This window comes from Lodderomyces elongisporus, chromosome 1 (assembly GCF_030384665.1).
Source record: "Lodderomyces elongisporus chromosome 1, complete sequence".
NCBI lineage: Eukaryota > Fungi > Ascomycota > Pichiomycetes > Serinales > Debaryomycetaceae > Lodderomyces > Lodderomyces elongisporus.
The window spans coordinates 3,423,907-3,446,294 of NC_083673.1; the positions used below are offsets into that span (position 1 = coordinate 3,423,907).

The window sequence follows — 22,388 nt, forward strand, 5'->3', positions numbered from 1 at the left end:
CAAAAAAAAACTATCTAGATGTGAAGGAATAAATATTTGAAAAAAATTAAAGAAAGAAAAAAGAAAAAAAATTGAAGATAATTGAAAAAGATCAAGATCGTGAAATTTTGAGATTGATAGGGGGAGTGGAGAGTTGGGGGGTTGGATTTTAGTATCTATAGCAAAGCGCAAGTGAAACGTCGCAACTGTTTTCTTCGATCTGTCCAAAACTTGCAAAATTGTAGGAACAAATAAAAATGCAATAAGCAAACCTGAATCAATGATGTTTTTACTCTAACGAGGACTAAAAAATAGGCCAAGAACAAAGGAAGAAAGAAACGGAACCAAAAAAAAATAACCAAAGAAAACAAACAAACAAACAAACAAACAAGTTGCCATGAGATGTGAAAATAGAAGCAGTGTAGCTTCACAAAATTCTTTTGTCTATAAATAACGTTCTCTATTTACCGAATATTCTATTAACTTGTCTTAGTACCTTTCCTGAACCCCACATTGTTGCGGTAATCACAAACACATTGACTAAAACAATTAACATGGCGCTCAACATGTATCGTGGCGCAAAGATTTTCCAGACCATCAAATGACGTCTAAAATGAGCTGCAAATATTAAGCTGCTCAAGCCGGTGAATAGAAAATATGTAGTCAATGTCGCTATGTTCGTGATGATTTGTGAAAGGATGGTGATGGGTTTGGATGAAGGTACAATATTCCATATTGTAAGTAATGGAACAGATAATGCAATAATGAAAAAAGGACCAAATGTATTCAATACAATGTTCAAATGCGTGAATGGAAATATGATTGTTTCTGTAGTCATGAAACCTAACTCCCATTGAATTGAAGGAATGGTGGCTTGATGTCCAGTGCTGAAAAAATGTTGGTATCCAAGAAGACCCAAAATAATGGGTGAGATCAAGTTTTTTCTAATGCCCAATATGTCAACAATTTCTAGTAATGAAAGAATTTGAATTATCAAGAAACTGATGGAAAGTGCCCCCAATGGCTTGGTCGTCAACATTACTGCAACCGTGACGTTCAAAACCAATAAAAAGAACGATGAGCCATAGACATTGCCGTATCCCAAGATCCTTGCTGATTTTTGATTCGTTATATCATCAGAATCGCCATCGACATCCATATCCTCTTCCAATTCCAATCTTACGCAGAGTGGTCCTCGCGACCAACTGAAATTCGCAAGAACCAAAGACACAAATAAAACCAATCTAGCAATAGCAATCTTGAGCGACTTGACAAGAGGACCACCAATCATGGAATCTCCAGTGCTGGATTTAAGCATCTCGTTATGCAGAACATACTCCAAAGTCCAATACATGGCATTCATAAATAAAAGGAATTTGAGTCCCGTGCCTATCCATAAGGGTGCTGCTGAATAGTATGAATTGGAAAGCTTGTAAAAAGATTTTACTGCCGATGGAAGTAAATAAGAAATCATGTGCAATAACACAATTGACCACCACAGTGTGTTGAATGTAGATTGGCAATATGGCCGTTGCTCTTCTCTGCAAGCGTTGATCATTGAAGAAAGTCTAGTTAAAATAACAAATGTAACTGCATGGCTAATAGCCAAAATTCTTGCCTGTTTGGTCATGCCTGTTTTTGTAGCCAACGCATAAACACAACTACCTCCAAAAGAAAGCAAAAAAAACAGCACCATTTTGTCCTCCCAAACAACATATGAGTTTGAGGCAAACATAAGGCAATGGAATGCAACAAATATTATACCCATAAAGGACCAGCTGTTGAAATTGTAGAGAAAAAAATCAACCGTTTGATGCCAAATAAAATCAACACTAAATCGGTCCATTATCGGCGCCCAAAACCCAATCATCATACCCAATGCTGCGCCTATGAATAGACAAATCTTGAGTGTAAAGTCACCTGGCTTAAGGACAATAAATATGGAAAAACTAAGAACAATGCCCATGATGGTCATTGCAACCACAGAACCAATAAATTCAAATGACATAGTCAGGACCCTTACTGCTGGTATCGATCTAGCATAAGTAATCATAAATGTGAGTGAAAGAAAAAGAAGTGCGATACCAATGCCAATGAACTTGAGGTCAAACCTTGCCCAAAGAGATTTGCACTCTTCTAATGATGCATACTGGAAACTCTTGAGTTTTTCTAGTAAAGAAAGGTCATTAATACTTCCTCTAAACTCGACACCTAGCCACTCATTGTGTTGTTCATGCAAAGACTTTGACAAAGTCGGGGTTAAAGTCCTAAATCGAATAATTTGTTCAATTGTCTTGCTAGCTCCAACGAGTAATGCTTTTATAGATCCAAACGCTTCATCTATTGGGAACCCCAAATTGTTGAATGGGATGGGGAGCCCCAAAAGCAACGACATGGTAGATACTAAATCAATCTGATTCACCAGTCTATAATTTTTCCCCAAATCGCTTATATCATACACCTTCTCATCTTTTTTCATAAATTTTGTCTTCTTTGAATACATAAACAAAGTACTCTCCAATTCATCAGGCGCATCGCCTCCGTGGTTACCAGTATAGTCCATTCCGTGGTCACCCATTACAACCAAAAGCGTTTCGTCATCAAGTTCTTTAACAACTTTTTCTATAATTTTGTTCATTTGATTCAACTTCTCCTTCATTGAATAATGTCTTGGTCCAAACCGATGGCCCACATGATCTACTCCCAAGAAATGGCCAATCAACAAATCCCATTGTGGAGGTGATTGTTTTTCTGGCTGTTGTCCATTTGGTGGCTGATTTATATGCTTTGTCGCTATTTTATTTTCCAACAAAGGGAATAAATGTTCAATGACTCCGTTATCAACAGTATGCAAATCCCATACATTTAATGAATCGTAAGGAAAATGCAAATCGGGATGGATATATTCATTGAATAAAGCCGTCCATGTATCATCGCCCATGAATGCAATTGTTTTATTTTGTTTGTACAATTGCAACAACCAATTATCTTCATCTATGGCGTCTCCATTGAAATTGGACCCGGCATCAATGATTGTCGGTAGTGAGCCCGTTGTCAAGCCTTTCAACCTTTGTAATGTTGTAGTGGGCGGATCTGCAATAAATTTGAGTAATACAGCATTATCGGATTGTGCAAGATCGTAAAGAATGGGGAAGTTATTGTGGTAGTATTCGGTTGACCCTGGCACTGGGATAACAAAGTCAAATCGAAGGGCATCAATCACTAATACCACGGCTTTCTCGAACCTTGGTTCAACGCAGGACCCATCGGCACAAGTGGAGATATTCGGTAGGACCTTCCGCGAAAGAAGAAACCCCAGTGTAAAGAATCCAAGGCCAATAAATTGTGATAATGCAAGAAAAATAAGCACAATTAAGTACCCAATAAATGTATACTTGAGTTTTTGCTGTCGTATCCGAGCTCTTGTAGGTGTTTGCGGCATCTTTAAGGGATACTGGGTATTGTTGTTGTTGTTGTTGTTGTTGTAACTGCTGGTACTATTAATACTATTGCTATCTCGCCTCTTGCTCTCATTGGTGATTTCCATTGGGAAAGAAAAAGAAATTAGGAAAGATGATTGTCGTTTGTAATTATTTTTCGTTAGTTAATAATTGATTCCACAGAGATAGTGGAGGTGAAGCAGGCTGTTGATAGATTCAAACTATGAAGTACCCAAATAAAGCCGTGTTGTGGTATAAAAGTAGGGGCGCTGTTTTCAAGAGAAAAAGGAAGAAAAAAGAAAAAAGTAAAGTTGGTGTTGCTTGTTTCTTAAAGATGTTGATGTATGGAAGATTAGGTTTGTTCTAGTTTTCCGCTGAAGTATTTATCAGAGATTGGACTTCTGATATCAACGGCTCCACTTTATGTTTATTTTGATTTTATTTTTTTTCTTTAATATAAATTTTTTTTTAATTATTTTTTTTATTTTTGTTTTATTTATTTTCTGAAAAAGAAAAAGAAAAATAAAAATCTATTGAATAATTTATTATTAGCTAAAAGTGCTCGACTAATTGATCCGAGACAATACGCAATTTATTATTTAGGAGATAACGACTTTGCCTAATGATGCAAATCACCTGATATCTAACATTGTTCATTAGTGTGGCTGTTCAAGCAATCAACTCCTGTTACTACTTGTAATTAAAGTGTTTCGTATAATTGTTACTAATAATACAATGTTTATTACACGTTCTTTACTCTCACCACTATAATATTACATACCGTGATTAATTTGGCTCAAAAAGTCTTGGTCAAATTCATCACCCATAAGGTCATCATTCCCACTGGCATCACCAAAATTGTACAACTCATTCATATCGTCGTTAACAATTGCCAGATGATCCATATCTGCGCCATCATTGAATAAATCGTTCAAATCAGTGTCTATAGCCATATCATTTGCATTTGCTTCTTCTGTGTGTACCTCTTCGTTAGAGTCTGGAACAATGATGTCTTCTTTTGCCTCGGTTGCTTCTGTTGGTTCTGTTGCTTCTGTTATTTCTGTTGCCTCTTTTGCCTCTTTTGCTTCTGTTGCTTCTGTTGCTTCTTTTGTTTCTTTTGCCTCTGTTGGTTCTGTTGTCGCAGCACCATCTTCTCCTGATTGTGCTGTTTCTTCTTCATCAGCACTCAAAATGTTGGCGTTTGTTTGTATTGCCTCTTGTGCTAATCCTGTGCTGAGTATGGATCCGGGTTCTGATTGTGTAGGAGGTGAGATAACACTTTGTTCATTTTGTGCTTTTGAGGATTTCTGTGCATCCTGAATCTTTGAGGCTTCTCGTGATTCTTGCGACTCATGTGACCCCTCAGTTGGTTGCCTGCTCAGCTTTTTCTCTTGTAACTCGTCTTGTTCTGTTTGTGTCCCTGACGCTAGAACTGGAACTGGAGCTGTTGTCGCTGTTGTTGCAGAAGTAGAGGTAGCCTCATTTGTATTGTTACCCAAGGAAGTTGGTATTCCAAATTGCCCCTCATGACCAAAGTTGCTGTTGTTGTCGTTGTCGTTACTCTGTTCGTCGTGATTGCCAAATTGGTACAATTCATTTGAATCGCCAAATTTGCCCAGATCCAAATCAATGTCCATATCATTACTAACTAGTCCATCACCTTGGACGTTTTCGTTATTCTGTGTTCCTTTATTATTTTCTTCAATACTCTTTTCACTATTCTTTTCTGTATTTCCTTCTTTGTCCTCAGTATCATTTTTATTCGATATACTTGATTCTGGCCGTACAATCTCATCTTTCTCCTTCTGAATCCTTTCTTCTTCCTTGATTGGATCGTAATCTGCAGGTGCCCTTTCCACAACAATATCAGGATTCACTTTATCAGTATGCATGCAACGATCAACTCTTTCTCCAAGTGTCACGTACTCTCTACCAAACTTGTTTTCATACTCACTTAGCACGTCATTGAGCCTGACTTCAAGCTTTTCCAAAGAAGCACGATCATGAACCAGGTACAGCATTCCATTTAATTCATCATACACCTTACGTTGAAATTGGTATTGTGGGGCATTGAACAAGTATTTTTCAAAACCAGGGTCCTTTTCGGACTGCATAACTTGCAAACTTTTGACAAGCTCGGCATCCACATGTTTCATCAAGTCCATATCGCCGAAATAAATATCTTCCGGTTGTAAGTTCGAATACTCCAGAGGTTTTCGTTTCGGTATATTTGGGTACATCGAAGGAGGAATGATTTTCGACGTGTGGACTACCTTTGCAGTGATATTCTCGAGGTACTCATGGTTCGTGATGTATCGGTGCAAAGCATCTGTCCTGTATGATATAAGGTCTGCTTCATCGTGAAGCTGAATACCCGCCTCCTCTTTTATCATACCTTGTGATGGCCTTTGCTGTGCAGAAGATGGTGGAGGCTGATGAGGATGATTGATTCCTCCTCGTCGATACTGCAGATCTTGTTGATATGAGTGTTGTTGTTGTCCTGCTTGCGCTCGTGCTAGTGCATCTTGTTGTGCAGCTTGTGTCTTTTTATTCACTCGACCTTTTGGCCTTCCTGGATGTGGCATTTGTTGCGAGTTTGGAGTAAAAAAAAAAAGGGGTAGTAGGGAACAAGAAAGGAGAATGTTGTGTTTAGGAAGCGTGAACCTAAGATAAATTTGACACCAAGGTAGTTGACTATAACAAAGTGTGAATCTCCTAGTAAAAAGAAAAAAACACCTGCTTACTGCTGTGCTATCAAATGGGTCCAATAGATGGATTAAAGAAAGAAATTTTTTTTGCAAGTTCAGATTATTTTCTCTTTGTGTTTGTTCAAAAAGTAAATTGAAGTTCCTGTTGTTGTTGTTGTCGTTGTTGTTGTTGTTGTTGAGTGGGGTGGAGGAAGAGCGAAAAAGATAGCTAGCTAGTTAGCTACTTAGCTAAATATCTACCGAGCGAGTGAGCAAAATTGATTATGGTGAACGTTATTCTAGCATCAGTTGGTAGCGCTAAATACTTGTTAATTGAAACCAAATGTCAAAAAAGAAGCGTATGCTTTAAACACTATCGCATAAATGCTAGCAAAATTCAGAAAACATATTCATGCTAATAAATCATTTATTAATGCAAATAATCACAAAATATAAAACAAAAAGATAATTGTAACAACATCTCTAAAGCATACAAGTGTAAACATATATATATATATATATATATATGGGTCTTGAAAATCAATGTTGCTGGTAAAAATAAAGAAGGAAGAAAAAGAAAGAAATACGCAAAATGACTTTCGTTGTCTCTCTATAATTTATAAATCGAATCTACCGTTAACGAATTCGTAATCCATTTGATGGTCTTCTTCTTCATCTTCGGCTCCCCGTTCTCCTCTTCCACCACCAACACCACTGCCGTTGCCTCCATCAACGTCCATATTTTCATCCTCTTCGTCTATTTGATCATCATCCACTGCATCTTCAGCAGGTGGTAGGTTCGGGTCACCAGGGATAAAAGAACCGGTGTGTCTAAATGTGTTCATACGATATGATCTTCCAAAATGGTCGTCCATCGCTGAATCATCGACATATGTGAATCCTTTAAAGTTGGCTTGAACGCCAGGTGATAGTGGTGTTGATGCCATCTCCATTTGCTTCTTGAGCACAGAGGTTGACTCTGATGTGAATTCGGGGTCAAAATTAGATGTGTCTGTCTCCGAAGCCAAATGTGGTTTGAAAGGTGGTGGGATGCTTTTGCTTCGAAGCAAGTCCCAGTCTATATCTGCAAAAAATGGATGTGCCCTCAATTCTCTTGCGTCATTTGTAGCTCCCAAACGATGGCGTGGGTTTCTATTCAATAAACCCTTCACAAAGGATCTACCTTCAGGGCTTAGTACTTCTTTGGGGAATCTCACTTTTCCAAAGGCAATATTCTTGTACATTTGTTGAGTGTTATCGGCATAAAATGGTGACCACCCACAACACATTTCAAAAATCAATACACCAAGCGACCAAAAGTCAACCATCTTGGTGTACCCAGACTCATCAAGCAAGATTTCTGGTGCCAAGTACTCTGTTGTACCACAAAAGGTATTTGTTGTACCATCATTATTCAAATTAGCCTTGGACAAACCGAAATCACATAATGCAATGTGTCCATTAGCATCAAGCAAGATATTCTCAGGTTTCAAATCACGATAAACAATGTCATTATCGTGCAAATGTTCCAATGCCAAGATCAACTCGGCAATGTAGAATTTTGCGCGCTCCTCAGAAAACCTTCCATCTTTTTGTAAATGCCAAAATAATTCACCACCAGACATGTAATCGGTCACCAAAAACAAATCAGTTGGTGTTTGGAAGGAAAATTTCAACCCGACAATAAAAGGTGACGCAGCTGCCGAAGTACGCACCAAGATGTTTCTCTCACCTATAGTATGAGCGATTTCTTTCTTCTTTACAATGACTTTTTTGGACAAGATCTTCATCGCGTAGATTCTGGAAGTATCCTTCTTTTTAACTTGGAAAACTTGGCCAAACGTTCCTTTACCCAAGAGTCGAAGAAATTCAAAATCATCTGGACCATATGCCCTCTTCCTATCCAATGACTGGTACTCCCATTTAATCTGTATTGAACCTGAAGAAACCCTTTCGCCAACGATTCTAGCGCCTAGTTTGTACCACTCTGCAGGGCTCTTGCGGTTCTTAATTGTAGATGGAAAAATCCTCACGTGACCTAAAAAGGCGTCATCTCTTGCTGCATCATACACAGAGATATCCAATTCTGATTTCGAACCAACAACGTCGAATGTTGCCTCATGGTTCCAGATGGGATTTGTAGTTTCCCCGGATAAGTTGAGATGTGGCGTTGACATTTGTCTTTGATATAATGATGGACGTTGATTTTGATTATGTTTTACAGGAAGAGCACGCATTGGTCCATGATTTGCGTTGTACATGTTTTTTGGGTGCGACCCAGCACCAGAACCACTAGCGCTCGAGTTCATAGGAGATTTACCAAATGAGTCTGGTCCGTTTGTTACAAACTCTGAACTTTCAAAAGTACACACTGCATATGGTTGAGATGCTTGAATGTCCGTGGCTTCAATAATTGTAACTTTCAATCTACCTTTTGGTTGGGAATTGAATGATCCTGAATTCAAAGTTTGGCCTGTTTCATCAGTGGTGATGATTTTTGGGTTTTGTGATTGTGATTGTGATTGCGCTGTTGCCGATGCCGATGTAGATGTCGGTGCCGGAGGTGCTAACGATGATGTTGAAGCCGATGCTGATGTCTCGTTTTGTCGATTACCAAGTTTCTGATCGGCCGTAGAAGAGTTATTGGTGCCATAATTGTTTAAATGTTGTTGTTGTTGTTGTTGTAGTTGGAAGTCGCTATTTCCAAATGTTTGGTTTAAATATGCTTCTGGATTATTTGTAGTATTGGTTGAAGTTGTAGTGCCGTAAACTGATGAATTGTTGGAAAGGGTGGTGGCGGGGGCAACATTAACCAACCCCTTCGGTAAAAATTTGGGCTGTTGCTGTTGCTGTTGTTGTTGTTGTTGTAAATCGCTGTACTGTGGATTACACGAAGAATACTCAGTGTGCTGGTAACTTTGTTGTTGTTGTTGTTGTTGTTGTTGTTGCAGAGAACGTAAATTCGATTCTTGGTGGTGCGTTGTGGCAGAAGAAGTGTTATAGTTGTCATTACTATGATGTTTATTATGGTTCTGCAGATGAATCGATTGATTAGTATTTGAAGATATGCTGGGTGTTGGAGTGGGAGAAGAGGAAGCCTCGCGTTTTTGCGAGTTTCCAAATCCAAATATCGATTTAGCAAAGTCAACCATGATAGTGGAGGGCAAGATGGAAATGTGTTTAGTGTAGTAAAGTGCTCTTTCGAAAAAGAAAAGAAAAATATAATTGAGGAGCAGAGGTTATGTTGCGAGACTATACTTAATGTAGAAAGTGTATTTGATATGAGTCTTTTTATTTCAATGAAGAAAGAAACAGGAGGAGGAGGAGGAGAAGTTTTAGTGGTAGTAGTAGTAGTAGTAGTAGTAGTAGTAGAATTTTTCCTCGAACAGCTCAAATAAATACGATGAAGGCAAGTTGCTCAATGTAAATCCTTTGACCCTAATCAAGATGATATAAATGTGAAGGTTAATTGACTCGGTCGGTGAGCAGTACAAGCAAGAACACAATTTATTGTCAGTGTTATTGACTGCTGCTGTAGCTGTTGTTGCTGTTGTTGCTGCCAAATAAATCGTTCAATAACTGGCGAAGATGAGAATGATGAGAAGGATAGTAGAAGATGGTGAAGATGATATCTCTCGCTCGTTGATAAGCTTCTTCCATACATAGTTTGTAATAGCGGGAAAACAAAATAATTAGGCATAATACACTACCACTCAAATACACGTTGAGATTGTAACCAAACGATTTGCGCTAGTTATCGATGTGTAAATAAATATACATATATATATATATATATTATATATATGTATATGTGTGTGTGTACGAATGTTATAGAGAATACTGCCTAAGGAGCAAGATGTAATTACTAACTAGGAGGGACACTATTTCGCCATAGATTGTTCAATAAATGATACGAGAGTGTAGGTCTAAAAGTGTTATGGCTACTGTTGACTACACGTGCTGAAACTGGAAATACAAATACAATAATGTCTCCAACTATTATCGTCTCCCTTTATCCCCTCCTCCTATTGTGCATCATCTCATTGTATCGAATTGGAAAAGAATAATGAGAAAAATGAGAAAAAATAGAAAAAATAGAAAGAAAGAAAAGAAACAAAAGAAAACTAAGATGAACAAAGCATTTGTGGCTCATAGGGCCGTACGATGGAAGCTTCTTAGTTTGTACAATTACTAACTACATATGTTGATATTCTCTTTCTGTCCCTCATCGCCAATAGATTTTGTCGACTCTTTTGTTCTCGAAATATTTTGCTTTCATAAGTAGTACAAAAGATTTTCGGAGATATGGATTATGTAATCTGGAGTTTAGATTTTTGTCCCTTCTCGTCTTTTCAAATAGAAGGCGTGTGGCGAGAAACGGTTCATCGTTTTGGTTTCTATTTTTCCTTTTTTTTTTTTTTTAATTAATTAATTATTATTTTTTATTATTATTTTTTACTATTATTTTTTTATAATTATTTGTTTTTTTTTAGGCTTTTGGGTCCTTGGTTCTTTGTAATTGAAGGGCGCGTTATTCAACAAAAGCATTACATTTTCTTTTTTTTTTTCTTTACCCGAAATCTCATAATTCCGCACTTTGATTGGTTGGTTGAGTTTCCTAGTTTACATGATGAATTTGCTATAATGAACACTCTAGCTACAAAGTAGACGTTCTGATGAATGTTGATTGTAGCTTATCTTCTGGCAGTTTAAAACTTTATATCACTCTATATTCCTGTTTTTTAATTGTTCCCTAGATCAAAAGAGAAGAGACATGTTGAATCTCTTTTATTAGTTGGAAGTTAAGCTACTTGTAAGGGACGACAAAAAAAAAAATTTCGGTTGAAAACGAGACCAAATATGTACCAAAAAAAAAACTAAACAAAAACATTCTCTCTACCAATTAAGAGATATAATCCATGGCAACGAAATTTTACAAGTCCCGTTTACGCGATTATACCGTTGATTCAATTGTTTTTGTTTACTAAACTTTTTAAGGAAAGGTTTAAACTAGTCGTTTTAGGTGTCATGAGTCACTTGTTTCTTTTTTCTTTTTCTTTTTCTATTTCTGTTCCACCTTGTTAATGGTATCAATAATGTGGTACTTTGTAATCCTCTTGGTGTAAATTTGAGTAATTGTTTTTCATTCTTTCTCTAATTCCCTTGTTTCTTTTTTTACACAAGGATGATTCAAAAGATACAGTTTCACTACAATCTCTGAAACAACTAGTTAAAGCTTACTTCAATTATCCCTCTTGATAATGCTTCATATCGTGCCATCATTAATCGTGGCGTGGAAATTGCAACCATTAAGCATAGAGTAAGTATTTAACATTTGGTAGCTCTTTTTGTTTTAAAAAAAAGAAAACCACCGAGAAGTTGATAAATGACATTTACCAAAACAAAACGATCTAAGAAGAGAAAGACAGACACAGAGACGGATCGATACCAAGAAAGTGTCCTCATATAGTTATTACCTAAATGCCGCTAGCGATGAATATATTCAAAACAGCCTTTAGGTCGGGCTTTGCTCGTCCCGGTGTGGTGAGCAGATACCCATCCTTAATCACCAGCACCAGCACCAGCACCACTACCGCCATTGTCACCAGATCATTTGCCCAGACAGCATCGCTTCTAGCACGTACCAAGAATGATAAATTCTTCAAGATCACCAAACAATCCAAACATATCGATGAGACCGTATATCATATAGGCCAAGATGCCACTGAGGGTGTATCAATCCCCAAGACCGTGCCCCAATTCCCCAAGTACAAGTATGAAGCATTGTTCATGAAGAGACAGAATCGAGGCTTGTATCACGGAAGACAACGTAAGAAATCAAAAACATGTTCAGAGTTTTTAAACAAAAACTTGAGAGCACACAAGCCAAATAGACAGGTCGCCAAGATATGGTCAGAAGCCATGCAACGTCAATTCAAAGTACGCGTCTCAACAAAGTTCTTAAGAACAATGACCAAGGACGGTGGTTTGGATCAATACCTTTTGAAATCTACTCCGGGAAGGATCAAGACCATGGGATTGTTGGGATGGAAAATGAGATACAACTTGTTGAACCGTTTGGCAGAATTGGAAAGAGGCCAAGCCCAAGTAGGCAACGAAACGAAACAAATTACATATATTCACAAAGATGGAAGAAAATTCCTTGCTACGAGAGAAGAATTGTTGGCAAGGTTGTTTGAACACGTACAGAGAGATAGTTACTATCCTTTGAAAAGCTGGCAATTCGATAAAGAATACTCATGGTTGCCTATGAATGAAATTGTTACGAAATTAGACGGATATAAGAATGACTTTACTGGTATGGTCTTGTAGATAGAACGATATTGTATTGTATATGGACCGCAAATAGGTTTATTAACTAACCAATTCATAGTATCAGACTGAATATACATGTAAATATGTAAATATGTAAAACACGTAAATATGTATTTATATACTTATATGCTTATATCTTATAAGCTTATATCTTATAGGCATGTGCACAGTTACAAGAGTAATGCTGATGGTTACAGCCCTAGATAGTTTACACTCACGTGAGTTCCTCTTTTTTCTTTGGCATTTCTTTTCTTTTCTTTTTTTTCTTCGCTCTCTCTCTCTCTCTCTTTTTATACTTCACAAGTAGTGTATTACATAACACATTGTATATATAATACATATTCTCTCTCGCCTCTCATATATGAGCCTCACCAACACACCTAATTAGGCAACGGTGAACAAGACGAATAGGTTGTGCGCATCAGCTAAACAAAAAAGATATCGCCAATTTGGAAAATTTTGAATAGCACGGTCTTTCTGATACTTGATACCAACGAACATATACACAACAATACACAATGGCTAAGTCTGGTATGTGGAATATATACCACTAATGAAATGGAGAGATTAATGAGAAACGTCTTACCTGGGTCATGTTGGACTAGGATGACGGTAATCGTGGATGAATAGTGGATGACTATTTTGATGAATGGGATACTACAATACATTTTCTTATGACCAAAACAACAACTGTAAACCATCAGTTTTTTGAAATCATTTGAGTTAGTAGGAACCAGTTTTTATGAACCAGTTTTTATGATTCAGGATTCGATATGTGAAAATGTTCTAATACTATTTCGGTCACAGCTGTGAAGATTTTCCATAAATCCAAAGGAGTGAATTACGCAGAATAGATATTACAAAGTTAAATTTTTTTTTGACAGTGAATCACCATGATTAATATCTTTATTGATTTACCAACATTTATTGGAATCTTCCAGTTTGATGTTGTTATCCACATTCATAAAAAAATAGTAATTCTCATTTCCATTTCACTCATTAGGTTTCCTCACGAATTTTGATTACTAACAATTTATTTTTTCTTTATAGGAATTGCAGTTGGATTAAACAAGGGCCACAAGACCACCGCTAAGGAAGTCGCTCCAAAGATCTCCTACAGAAAAGGTGCTTCATCAAAGAGAACCGTCTTTGTCCGTTCAATCGTCAGTGAAGTCTCAGGATTGGCTCCATACGAAAGAAGATTGATTGAATTGATCAGAAACGCTGGTGAAAAGAGAGCTAAGAAGTTAGCTAAGAAGAGATTGGGTACCCACAAGAGAGCTTTGAGAAAGGTTGAAGAGATGAACAACATCATTGCTGAATCAAGAAAGCACTAAATATAGATTATGCGTTGATAGCAGGAGATGATGTTGAGAGGTTGTTGTTGTTTGTACGTTAAGTTCATCAAATATACGAAAACAGTCAAAAATGTTTTAAAAAAAACAAAAGAAATTGGCCAAAGGGCCTTGTAGATGTAATGATTGTTTATATGATATACTGAAGAAAAAAAACAAGTTTGAAGAACTGTTTGTGATTGACAATGAAAGAGTGATTGAGGATATTCAATACTGTTTCTTTTTTTGTTCATTGTTCTTTTTTCCTTTTTTGTTTTTTGCTATTTGCAAGTACATGGCATAAGGAGAATGCTATATTTAATTATTTTTTGTTTTTTACTTGACTTTTTAAAGTATCTTTGCAATAGACCCGAATAAAATGGTGAGTTTGTAAACTTGTCATGTTTACCCCTTCTCGTAATCATGGTTTTAAAGGTGACTTTTCCATTACTCTTTCTAAACATTTTCAACAGTTTTCGTGTATTACATACAATGCTTTTGATATGCACGAAAATTGGTTGCAAAAAACTAGTGTTGAACAAACTTTTAGAATCTAATATATCACACACCACTCCGAAATTACCATTTGAACTTTTGATTCCTTTTAGTCCTTCTTTTCAGTGAAGGTGAAATTCTAAAAAAGAAAATAAAGGCATAGACAAAGGCAAAGACATTTATGCTTCTCGAGTTAGTCATTTTTTCCCCCTATAATGAGACCTGAAGTCCATGCAAAATGAAACTTATTCGGTTTCCACCGTGGCTCCTCATTTTTTTATTTCCTGGTTTTTGGTTTTGGGAACAAGATCTTTGATGTTTTTAATATTCCTTGTGGTGAATTACCCATTGGGTTAACAAATCCAATGGATTGTGTGCTTTGGTTTACACGATTAAGCGCTAAAATAATAGGTGGTTAAAAAATGTATTCGTCAGCCCTTATTGGTACTGGGGTGGGCAACAATACAATAAATGAAAGGAAAAAGGAAAAGAAGAAGAAGAACTAGAAGACTTTGGAGTGAAGGAAAGAGTAGATAACACGATTGCAGATTTACGAGCAGGATTGAGAGGTCATGTTTTGTAGAGTAGTTCAACAGCTATGCCAACAGCTGAGTTGGAACAAGGGCGGTATATCATCAACCATAAAGTTACTGCAATTGATTTTTATTGAGAGTTTGGAATGTTTGATTTCTGGTGGCACGTATTTATCAATCGTCGTATAATGGTCAGTGATTCAAAGTAAATTGTTTATGAGATAAACAAAGTGAAATTAAAGAGAGAATAGACAGAGTAGTGAAGCACAGCTATAAACTTTTTCACAATCTCTGTTGCTGAGCACAGCCTTATAGCTCATATGTTGGCCAATGGAATACTGCTTTAAAAGTTGGTGGAGTATATTATGCCAAACAACCATGACAAATAAGATGGAAAGGAGTTCAAGTGAATGGGGGATCGCAGTGTGGGGAGAAAGAATGTGCGAAAAAAGAAAAGAGCGAACGAACGAACGAAAAAAAATACAAGCATATACACACAAAAAAAGAATCCGGGGTGGAAGTGGAGGTGGAACGAAAAAATACATATATGAAAACCAAAGCAAAGAAGCGACAGTTTTGATTAGTTTAAGGTCTAATTAGCTCTATTAGCCAGTTTTTTTTTTTTTTCCACTCTATGTTGTACATTCATTGTTACTACTCTTGTCTCTCCCAAATATTGATTGACCTGTTTGCTTGTACTGTGCTGTATGTATCACTATTGTTCCTACCTATTTTTTTTTTTCCTATTTGTTTTCTTTTTGTCCTTCGCTGTTATCAAAACTGTTGCTGATACTGCATCGTACCGCGAACATTATCAATTTTCATATTGTAAATTTGGTAAACGCAGCCGCGCGGGAAGCGAATTCCTTTAACATTTGAGGTGTTTGAGTTCCTAGAGATGTGACTATAAAAGGTCACTACCTACCTTTCCCATTCACAAAAAACTTTTCATCCGGACTTATTCTTTATTCTTTATTATCCTATCTGTTTCGCTTCGTTTTTTTTGTTTTGTTTTGTTTTGTTACAACCCTATTATTCAAACACGGTTTAACATTCTTTTCTTCTTCTCAACAATAAAAAAACTAGATAAACAAAATGCTTAGAAGCTCGAGGTCAAAGCCATTTCAGAGGTTGGTTAGATTCAACTCGACCAAGTACTTCCCCACAGAACCTCCAGCACCAATCCTTGCAACAAAAACTATTCCAGGCCCCAAATCTCAAAAGATCAATGAAGAATTGGGTAAAGTTTATGATAATGGTGCTACATACTTTGTTGCCGACTACTTCAACTCATTGGGTAATTTCATAAGTGATGCTGATGGTAATAAGATGTTGGATGTCTACTGCCAAATCTCGTCGATTGCCTTGGGTTATAATAACCCCAAATTGATTGAAGCAGCCAAATCTGATGAAATGATTTCGTCGATTGTTAATCGTCCAGCATTGGCGTGTTTTCCACAAAGCAATTACAAGGATATTCTTGAAGAAGGGTTATTGGCTGCAGCACCACCAGGCATGAATAGGATCTGGACAGCATTGAGTGGATCCGATGCTAATGAAACTGCGTTCAAGGCTGCATTTATGTATCAACATGCTAAATTGAGACAAACCAAGGAATTTACTGCCGAGGAATTGTCTAGTGTTATGGATAACAAGACTCCCGGTGCTTCAGATATGGTGATTTTGTCTTTTGACAAGGGGTTCCACGGTAGAACATTTGGTGCATTGGCAACTACTAGATCAAAAGCAATCCACAAATTAGATATTCCCACATTCCCATGGCCCAAGGCAGAGTTCCCACAGCTCAAGTACCCATTGGATCAATTTGAGGCAGAGAACAGAGCTGAGGAGCAAAGATGCTTGGATCAATTAGAAGAAATAATTGTCAACTCGCCAAAACAAATAGCCGCGGCAATTGTTGAGCCCGTTCAGTCTGAAGGTGGTGATAACCATGCCACTAGTTTCTTTTTCCAAGGTATTCGTGACATTACCAAGAAACATGGTGTTTTATTCATTGTTGATGAGGTGCAGACGGGTGTTGGTGCAACTGGTAAGTTTTGGGCTCATGAGCACTGGAACTTGACGTCACCACCCGATATGGTTACTTTTAGTAAGAAATTCCAAGCAGCAGGTTTCTACTTTGGTAACTCTGAATTACAACCAAAACAACCATATAGGCAATTTAACACATGGTGTGGAGATCCATCAAAAGCCATCTTGGCCAAGGCTATTTACAAAGAGATTGTTGCTTCAGATTTGGTTACTGCTACTGAAAAAGTTGGTGATTATTTGTACAAAGGATTGCAAACTATTTTTGCTAAGAGAAGCGACTTGTTTACCAACTTACGGGGTGAAAACTACGGAACCTTTATTGCATGGGATTGTGTCAATGTTGATGTTAGAGCCCAAGTGTTGCAAGGCGTGAAGGAAAAAGGAGTTAACATGGGTGCTTGTGGTGACGTATCAATTAGATTGAGACCAACATTGTTGTTTGAAAAGAAACACGCAGATGTGTTTTTGAATATTTTGGAAGACACTGTTGGTAATCTCTAACAGTAAATAGTATTATATCTGCAATTATATTGAAATTGTATTGTTTGAAAATGGATATATTTGGGGGGGGGGGTGGAAGAAAAGAAAAACTTGTAGGCAAAGGGTAAGAGAATAATCATGTCATGTAAATAAATGTAAAGTGTTTGTCGCGAGACAGATATTAATATTTATTGTGAGTTTGCATTGGGGATCGTTATTGACATTAAGATCTAACAGTCACTGATAAGTTTGTCACGTGCCAGAATATATAAGTGATTTGTAGCAGCGCTTGCGGCAATATCGTGAGCGGCAATTTGGAGGCGGTCAAATCTTACATACCAAATGGTAGCACTTGACACAGTTAAGCAATATTGGTACAAATATATATTTTTTTTTTGGTAAATTATACTAAATATAAGAATAGTAATAGTAATAATAATAGTAGTAATAATAATATGCGGGAATTTAGAAATTTACCCATTATAGTCTTCATCTATACACACATACATATATACAAAGAAAAGAGGACACCGATTTTCAAAATTTTTAAGCAAATTCCATCTAATACTTATAGCTTACATTTATGGACCTGCACTTGAAGTTTCCATAGACAAGGATATTGACCAAGTCAGATAACTTTTCAATAGGATTTTCATCCTTTTTCCACATTATTCTTTTTTTGCTACGTTCACTTTAACTTTCATAATCTTAAACCAACTTTGAGACTGTGTCTGCAATATGAGACAGTAAATACCAGTGAAACTCCAAACCACATCACCAACCAAAGAATACAAAAACTAAAATAAATTAACCGAGTTTCTCTCTCCATATTATTATTAGTTAAAAATCATGTTGGGAAGACTTTTCAAACATAATGAAACCTATTCAAACGGTAATACAGCGCTGGCGCCGTCATCACCTAAACCGATAAATCCAGTGGCACCGCCACCATTTGCATCTCAATCGTCATCATCGTCGTCATCGTCATCTTCATTTCCATTTCCTTTTCCATTTCCGTCCACGTTTTCTACACCATCTCCACCTTCTTCCTCACCGTCGGCTACTCCTTTACCACCATGTTCATACGAAGACTCGTATTCGAGAGAAATCTTGTATGGCACTCACAATGCTAATCTGTTGAAACCATATTATTTTAATAACCAGCATTTTAGAATATTTTTAGCCCAAGATGGTGGAAATTTGAGAACAAAGCAGATATTGTTTGATACAGCACAACAATTGCAGCCGATTGCGCATCAGAACCAGCAACACCAACAACACCTGCAACACCTGCAACACCTGCAGCAGCACCACCAGCAGCAGCAACACCAACAGCAACAATTTTCTAATACTTTAGCACTGGAAACGCATTTGAACAAAAGGCCAGTGGTATTACCTCGAACACCATCAAAGGGTAGTCCACATCACTCTTACCAGCAACACAACCCACATCATCATCACCATCTGCAGCAGAATCTCCCACATAGGATACACCACAATGTTGCTGATCTTAATGATCTTTGTTTTGGATGTGGACTTCCTAGTAACGAGTCCCATACAATCACCAAGTTTCACATCTTGCCATCCCCACTGTCCAATAGTTCTTCGCCGTATAACTCAGTGCTTATTACCAGACTATTTTCAATCAGTGACCATGATCCTATGTCCAATGAGTCGTTATTACATAATCAAGATGAATGGCTGCCAAAATCATCGACGTTTGTCAAGGATCAAAATATAAAGCTAAACGACTACAAGATTAGTAGTCGATTTGCAATTGGTATTGTTATCCCCATAGAGTCATCTCATCTCATTCATGAGGATATTATCAACAATTGGAATGAATTGTCTCATTTCTTAACGAACTTGCAAAAACTCATTTATAGAAAATTGCTACAGCAGTTGAACCTAGGGTTTGATAATTCCCACCATAGCTGCGAGTATTTGGTTAAAAAGAGGTTACAGTTTCCGAGTTTTATATTACAGACTGACCACGACCTACACCAGCTGTTGAATAAATTGATCAAATTGACGCATTATCTGAGTAATACGCCACGATTAATGAATACAAATTATTTGATGAATGCAAATAAGCAAGAGTACAACCTGACATTGATCAATTGGGTGTTGGAAGTGCTTAATTGGTTAGAATTTAAAGATGGCAGATGCAATAACCTACCCATGAATGCAAACATGTATTCTACTTCACTAGCGTCAACGGCAATGGGGACAAGTTCATCTTTATCAACAACTTCTGCACAACAAACAGCACAGTCACAATTACAAGGACATGGACAAGGGCATGGGCAAGGGCAAGGGCAAACTCCTTCTTTTCTTGCAACTGTGCTTTCTTTAATGATTCAGTATAGAAATTCATTAGGAGTGCGTCCCTATTTCAACAAGGAGTCCAACCAGAGAGAAGTTACACGAATTGTTGTGATGACTGGTAATCCCGCTGTTGCTAAACGATTAATTTTTATCATAAACGGTTTAATAGGTAATTTTGAGAATGACGGAGTAGATGTCTACGATGATCAGGATGATAGTCATTATAATCATCAAGATGCAGAACAACAACAACAACAACAACTACAATCACAACCACAATCACCACCCTCACAGCCACCACAAAAAGCACAACAACAACAACAACAACAACAACAACATCATCATCATCATCATCATCAAAATGAATTATATACGAATCAGAGTTGGGAGTCGGATATCAATTCCAATGTTGAAGGAAATGGGGATGGAACAGTTTCGAAAAACGTGGGATATAATAAAAACACTGCTACATCTGGAACACCACCAAGGTCATCTGCAGTTAGTCAGCCTATACAAATAGGATCCAGAACTCCCCACCTGAACCTGCAATTACCCATAGGTATTCCAATCAAAACACCAACTACTTCTCGAGCGTCTTCATCATTGTCCAAATCAGCTTCAACTGCACAATTGTCTACGTCGTTGAGCTCTTCCTACTCATCTTTACAATCCAACTTTTCACTTTCCAAACATGCCAGTGGCAATAACTATGGCTTTTCCGGTGGAAGTGGATCGTTTATGGAAAAGTGGAAAAACTCATTTGGTAATGGAGGAAGTGGAAATGGCAGTGGCAGTGGCAATTTAAACCAATTCAGTAGCGGAATGAGTGGGTACTTTGACGAGCCGCAAAATCTTAGTTCGAAAAAGTCGATGCAATCGTTGAGGGCACCTTCGCCAGCATTTGAGTATGACGAGCATAGCTGGCAACACCCACATCAGCATCAACATCAACATCAACATCAACTGTCATTTGGTAGTGGTATCTCACATTCTTCTACGCCACCGCTGTCAATGACATCTAATCTCAATAAGCTATCACGCACTCAATCATTGTACGACTTGTATAACTTGAATTTGAATTCAATGAGTGAAGAGCAGTTGTCTGACTCGTCTGCATCGTCGTCATCGTCAATTACTGTTAATGGTGGAGTTGGTGGTGGTAATAATAATAATAATAATAATAACAATAATACTAATAGTGGTAACAGCAATGGTAGTAGTAGTAACCTTGGTGGTGGCAATAATAGCAGTGGCAATGCAAACGTTAATAATGGTGCATTAGAGGTGAAACGTACAAAGACTAGTGTTTACGTACCTTTGGTTAGTGATGATTTGGTCAAGAATGTTTATGAATCAAATCGTGATGCGATTTCGAGAAAATGCCAATCTGTCATGAGACAGCCAGTGCAGTATACTAGATTGAATGAAAACACATTGTCAGTTGATGGTTGTGGCACTGGTGGTGGCAACAATGGTAATGACAAGCTGGTGATTTTCAAGCACAAGATCCTTTTACCATCAGTTGGCTTTTCCGATGAGTTTCGCTCCGAGTTTACTATTCAGTCCTGTCCTATAAACCCCAGGCTAGAGACTTCCATTATGCATTCCATGAAGAATGACTTGATTTATTATCTGAATAATCACAAATACAAAAGTACCAAAATACGCACCATTTTTATAAATTTGAGGGCAAGGGAGGTGAAGAATATTGAGTTGTATTTTTGTAATGAAGCTGAACATTCAAAGTTTAAGAAGGGTAATGCAGAGCAGAGACTGGAGAGAGAGGCTAAAGAGAATCAAAAGGAAAGGAATGGAGCATGTACGTACAAGACGAAAGTAACACGCGTGTTTTCCCCGTTGAAATGTCTAGGTGATCGATCTTTAATTGGCAAAGTTGAAGGGACATTAAAAGAGATTGATTTATTGTTTAAACTGCAGCAGGAGAAGATGACACGGCAGAGGGAAGAGGAGCAAAGAAGGAAATTGGATGGAGGTATTTCCATTAACGAGAATGATAAAGATGCTAAGGAGAAACGCGCTGGAGATAGAAAGGAGTTTCATGGTCACTTGTATAAATTGATTATGGAGTTGATTTGATGAACTAGAGATAATAATAATAAAAATAATGAGTTAAAACACGAGGATAAGAAGGAAAAAGTAGGAGCACGTATTTACAAAAAAAGAGTAAGATAAATATCTGTTTAGTAATGAACTGATGAGTACTTTAAAACAATTTCTTTCTTTTTGGGTTGATACATTTAATTATCTGGGTGTTTATTCATGTTGTTCATTTGTTTTTTATCCATTTATTTGGTGCCAACATAGAAGCTGGTAAAAAAAAACAAAGAGAGAATGAATATACAAGAATCGGGTGGAGATTTGGATCAATAGGAATTCATACAAATGTCTATATGGTTATAGATGTGGAGCTCCATCATTCTTTGCCTAAACTTTGAGTATAGTGAAACAAAGAGAAGATGACGTCATTAAAAATTTATACTTCAATTCTCTTTTTTTTTAAAACGAATGAAGGTTTTTTTTTCCTTCTCACTTTTCTCTTCTCATCTTCCCCTTTTCTTTTTTAATTTTTTTTTTTGCTTAGTCAGGTGCATCTACTTCAATGTATAGTACAGTGGTTATAGGATACATATAGTATGGAAAAAGGGTATGTTGGTAATTACATAGCTGTTGCCGCACGCCTTGGTAGGAACTTTTTTTTTTTTT

General features: G+C 37.2%; 7 protein-coding genes across 7 annotated transcripts; 4 read left to right on the forward strand and 3 right to left on the reverse strand. All coding sequences in view use genetic code 12, as the record gives it.

The window, feature by feature from the left end:
- Positions 1 to 439: 439 nt before the first annotated feature.
- On the reverse strand, positions 440 to 4,076 carry GPI13 (mannose-ethanolamine phosphotransferase gpi13; the record flags this gene model as incomplete). Its single annotated transcript, XM_001528699.2, has 2 exons — positions 440 to 3,421; positions 4,068 to 4,076. The coding sequence occupies 2 exons, from the start codon at positions 4,074 to 4,076 to the stop codon at positions 440 to 442; spliced, it is 2,991 nt and encodes a 996-aa protein (XP_001528749.2).
- A 116-nt stretch (positions 4,077 to 4,192) lies between these two features.
- PVL30_001241 (uncharacterized protein) lies at positions 4,193 to 6,004 on the reverse strand (the record flags this gene model as incomplete). Its single annotated transcript, XM_001528700.2, has 1 exon — positions 4,193 to 6,004. One exon carries the CDS (start codon positions 6,002 to 6,004, stop codon positions 4,193 to 4,195), a length of 1,812 nt encoding a protein of 603 aa, XP_001528750.2.
- Positions 6,005 to 6,723: 719 nt separating this feature from the next.
- Positions 6,724 to 9,258, reverse strand: SCH9 (Serine/threonine-protein kinase; the record flags this gene model as incomplete). Its single annotated transcript, XM_001528701.2, has 1 exon — positions 6,724 to 9,258. One exon carries the CDS (start codon positions 9,256 to 9,258, stop codon positions 6,724 to 6,726), a length of 2,535 nt encoding a protein of 844 aa, XP_001528751.2.
- Positions 9,259 to 11,587: 2,329 nt separating this feature from the next.
- On the forward strand, positions 11,588 to 12,439 carry PVL30_001243 (uncharacterized protein; the record flags this gene model as incomplete). The annotated part of the gene is made up of 1 exon (XM_001528702.1): positions 11,588 to 12,439. One exon carries the CDS (start codon positions 11,588 to 11,590, stop codon positions 12,437 to 12,439), a length of 852 nt encoding a protein of 283 aa, XP_001528752.1.
- A 521-nt stretch (positions 12,440 to 12,960) lies between these two features.
- RPL36 (60S ribosomal protein L36) lies at positions 12,961 to 13,779 on the forward strand (the record flags this gene model as incomplete). The annotated part of the gene is made up of 2 exons (XM_061119212.1): positions 12,961 to 12,973; positions 13,493 to 13,779. 2 exons carry the CDS (start codon positions 12,961 to 12,963, stop codon positions 13,777 to 13,779), a joined length of 300 nt encoding a protein of 99 aa, XP_060975195.1.
- A 2,120-nt stretch (positions 13,780 to 15,899) lies between these two features.
- On the forward strand, positions 15,900 to 17,357 carry PVL30_001245 (uncharacterized protein; the record flags this gene model as incomplete). Its single annotated transcript, XM_001528703.1, has 1 exon — positions 15,900 to 17,357. The coding sequence occupies one exon, from the start codon at positions 15,900 to 15,902 to the stop codon at positions 17,355 to 17,357; it is 1,458 nt and encodes a 485-aa protein (XP_001528753.1).
- Positions 17,358 to 18,185: 828 nt separating this feature from the next.
- Positions 18,186 to 21,761, forward strand: PVL30_001246 (uncharacterized protein; the record flags this gene model as incomplete). The annotated part of the gene is made up of 1 exon (XM_001528704.1): positions 18,186 to 21,761. The coding sequence occupies one exon, from the start codon at positions 18,186 to 18,188 to the stop codon at positions 21,759 to 21,761; it is 3,576 nt and encodes a 1,191-aa protein (XP_001528754.2).
- Between the last annotated feature and the right edge of the window lie 627 nt (positions 21,762 to 22,388).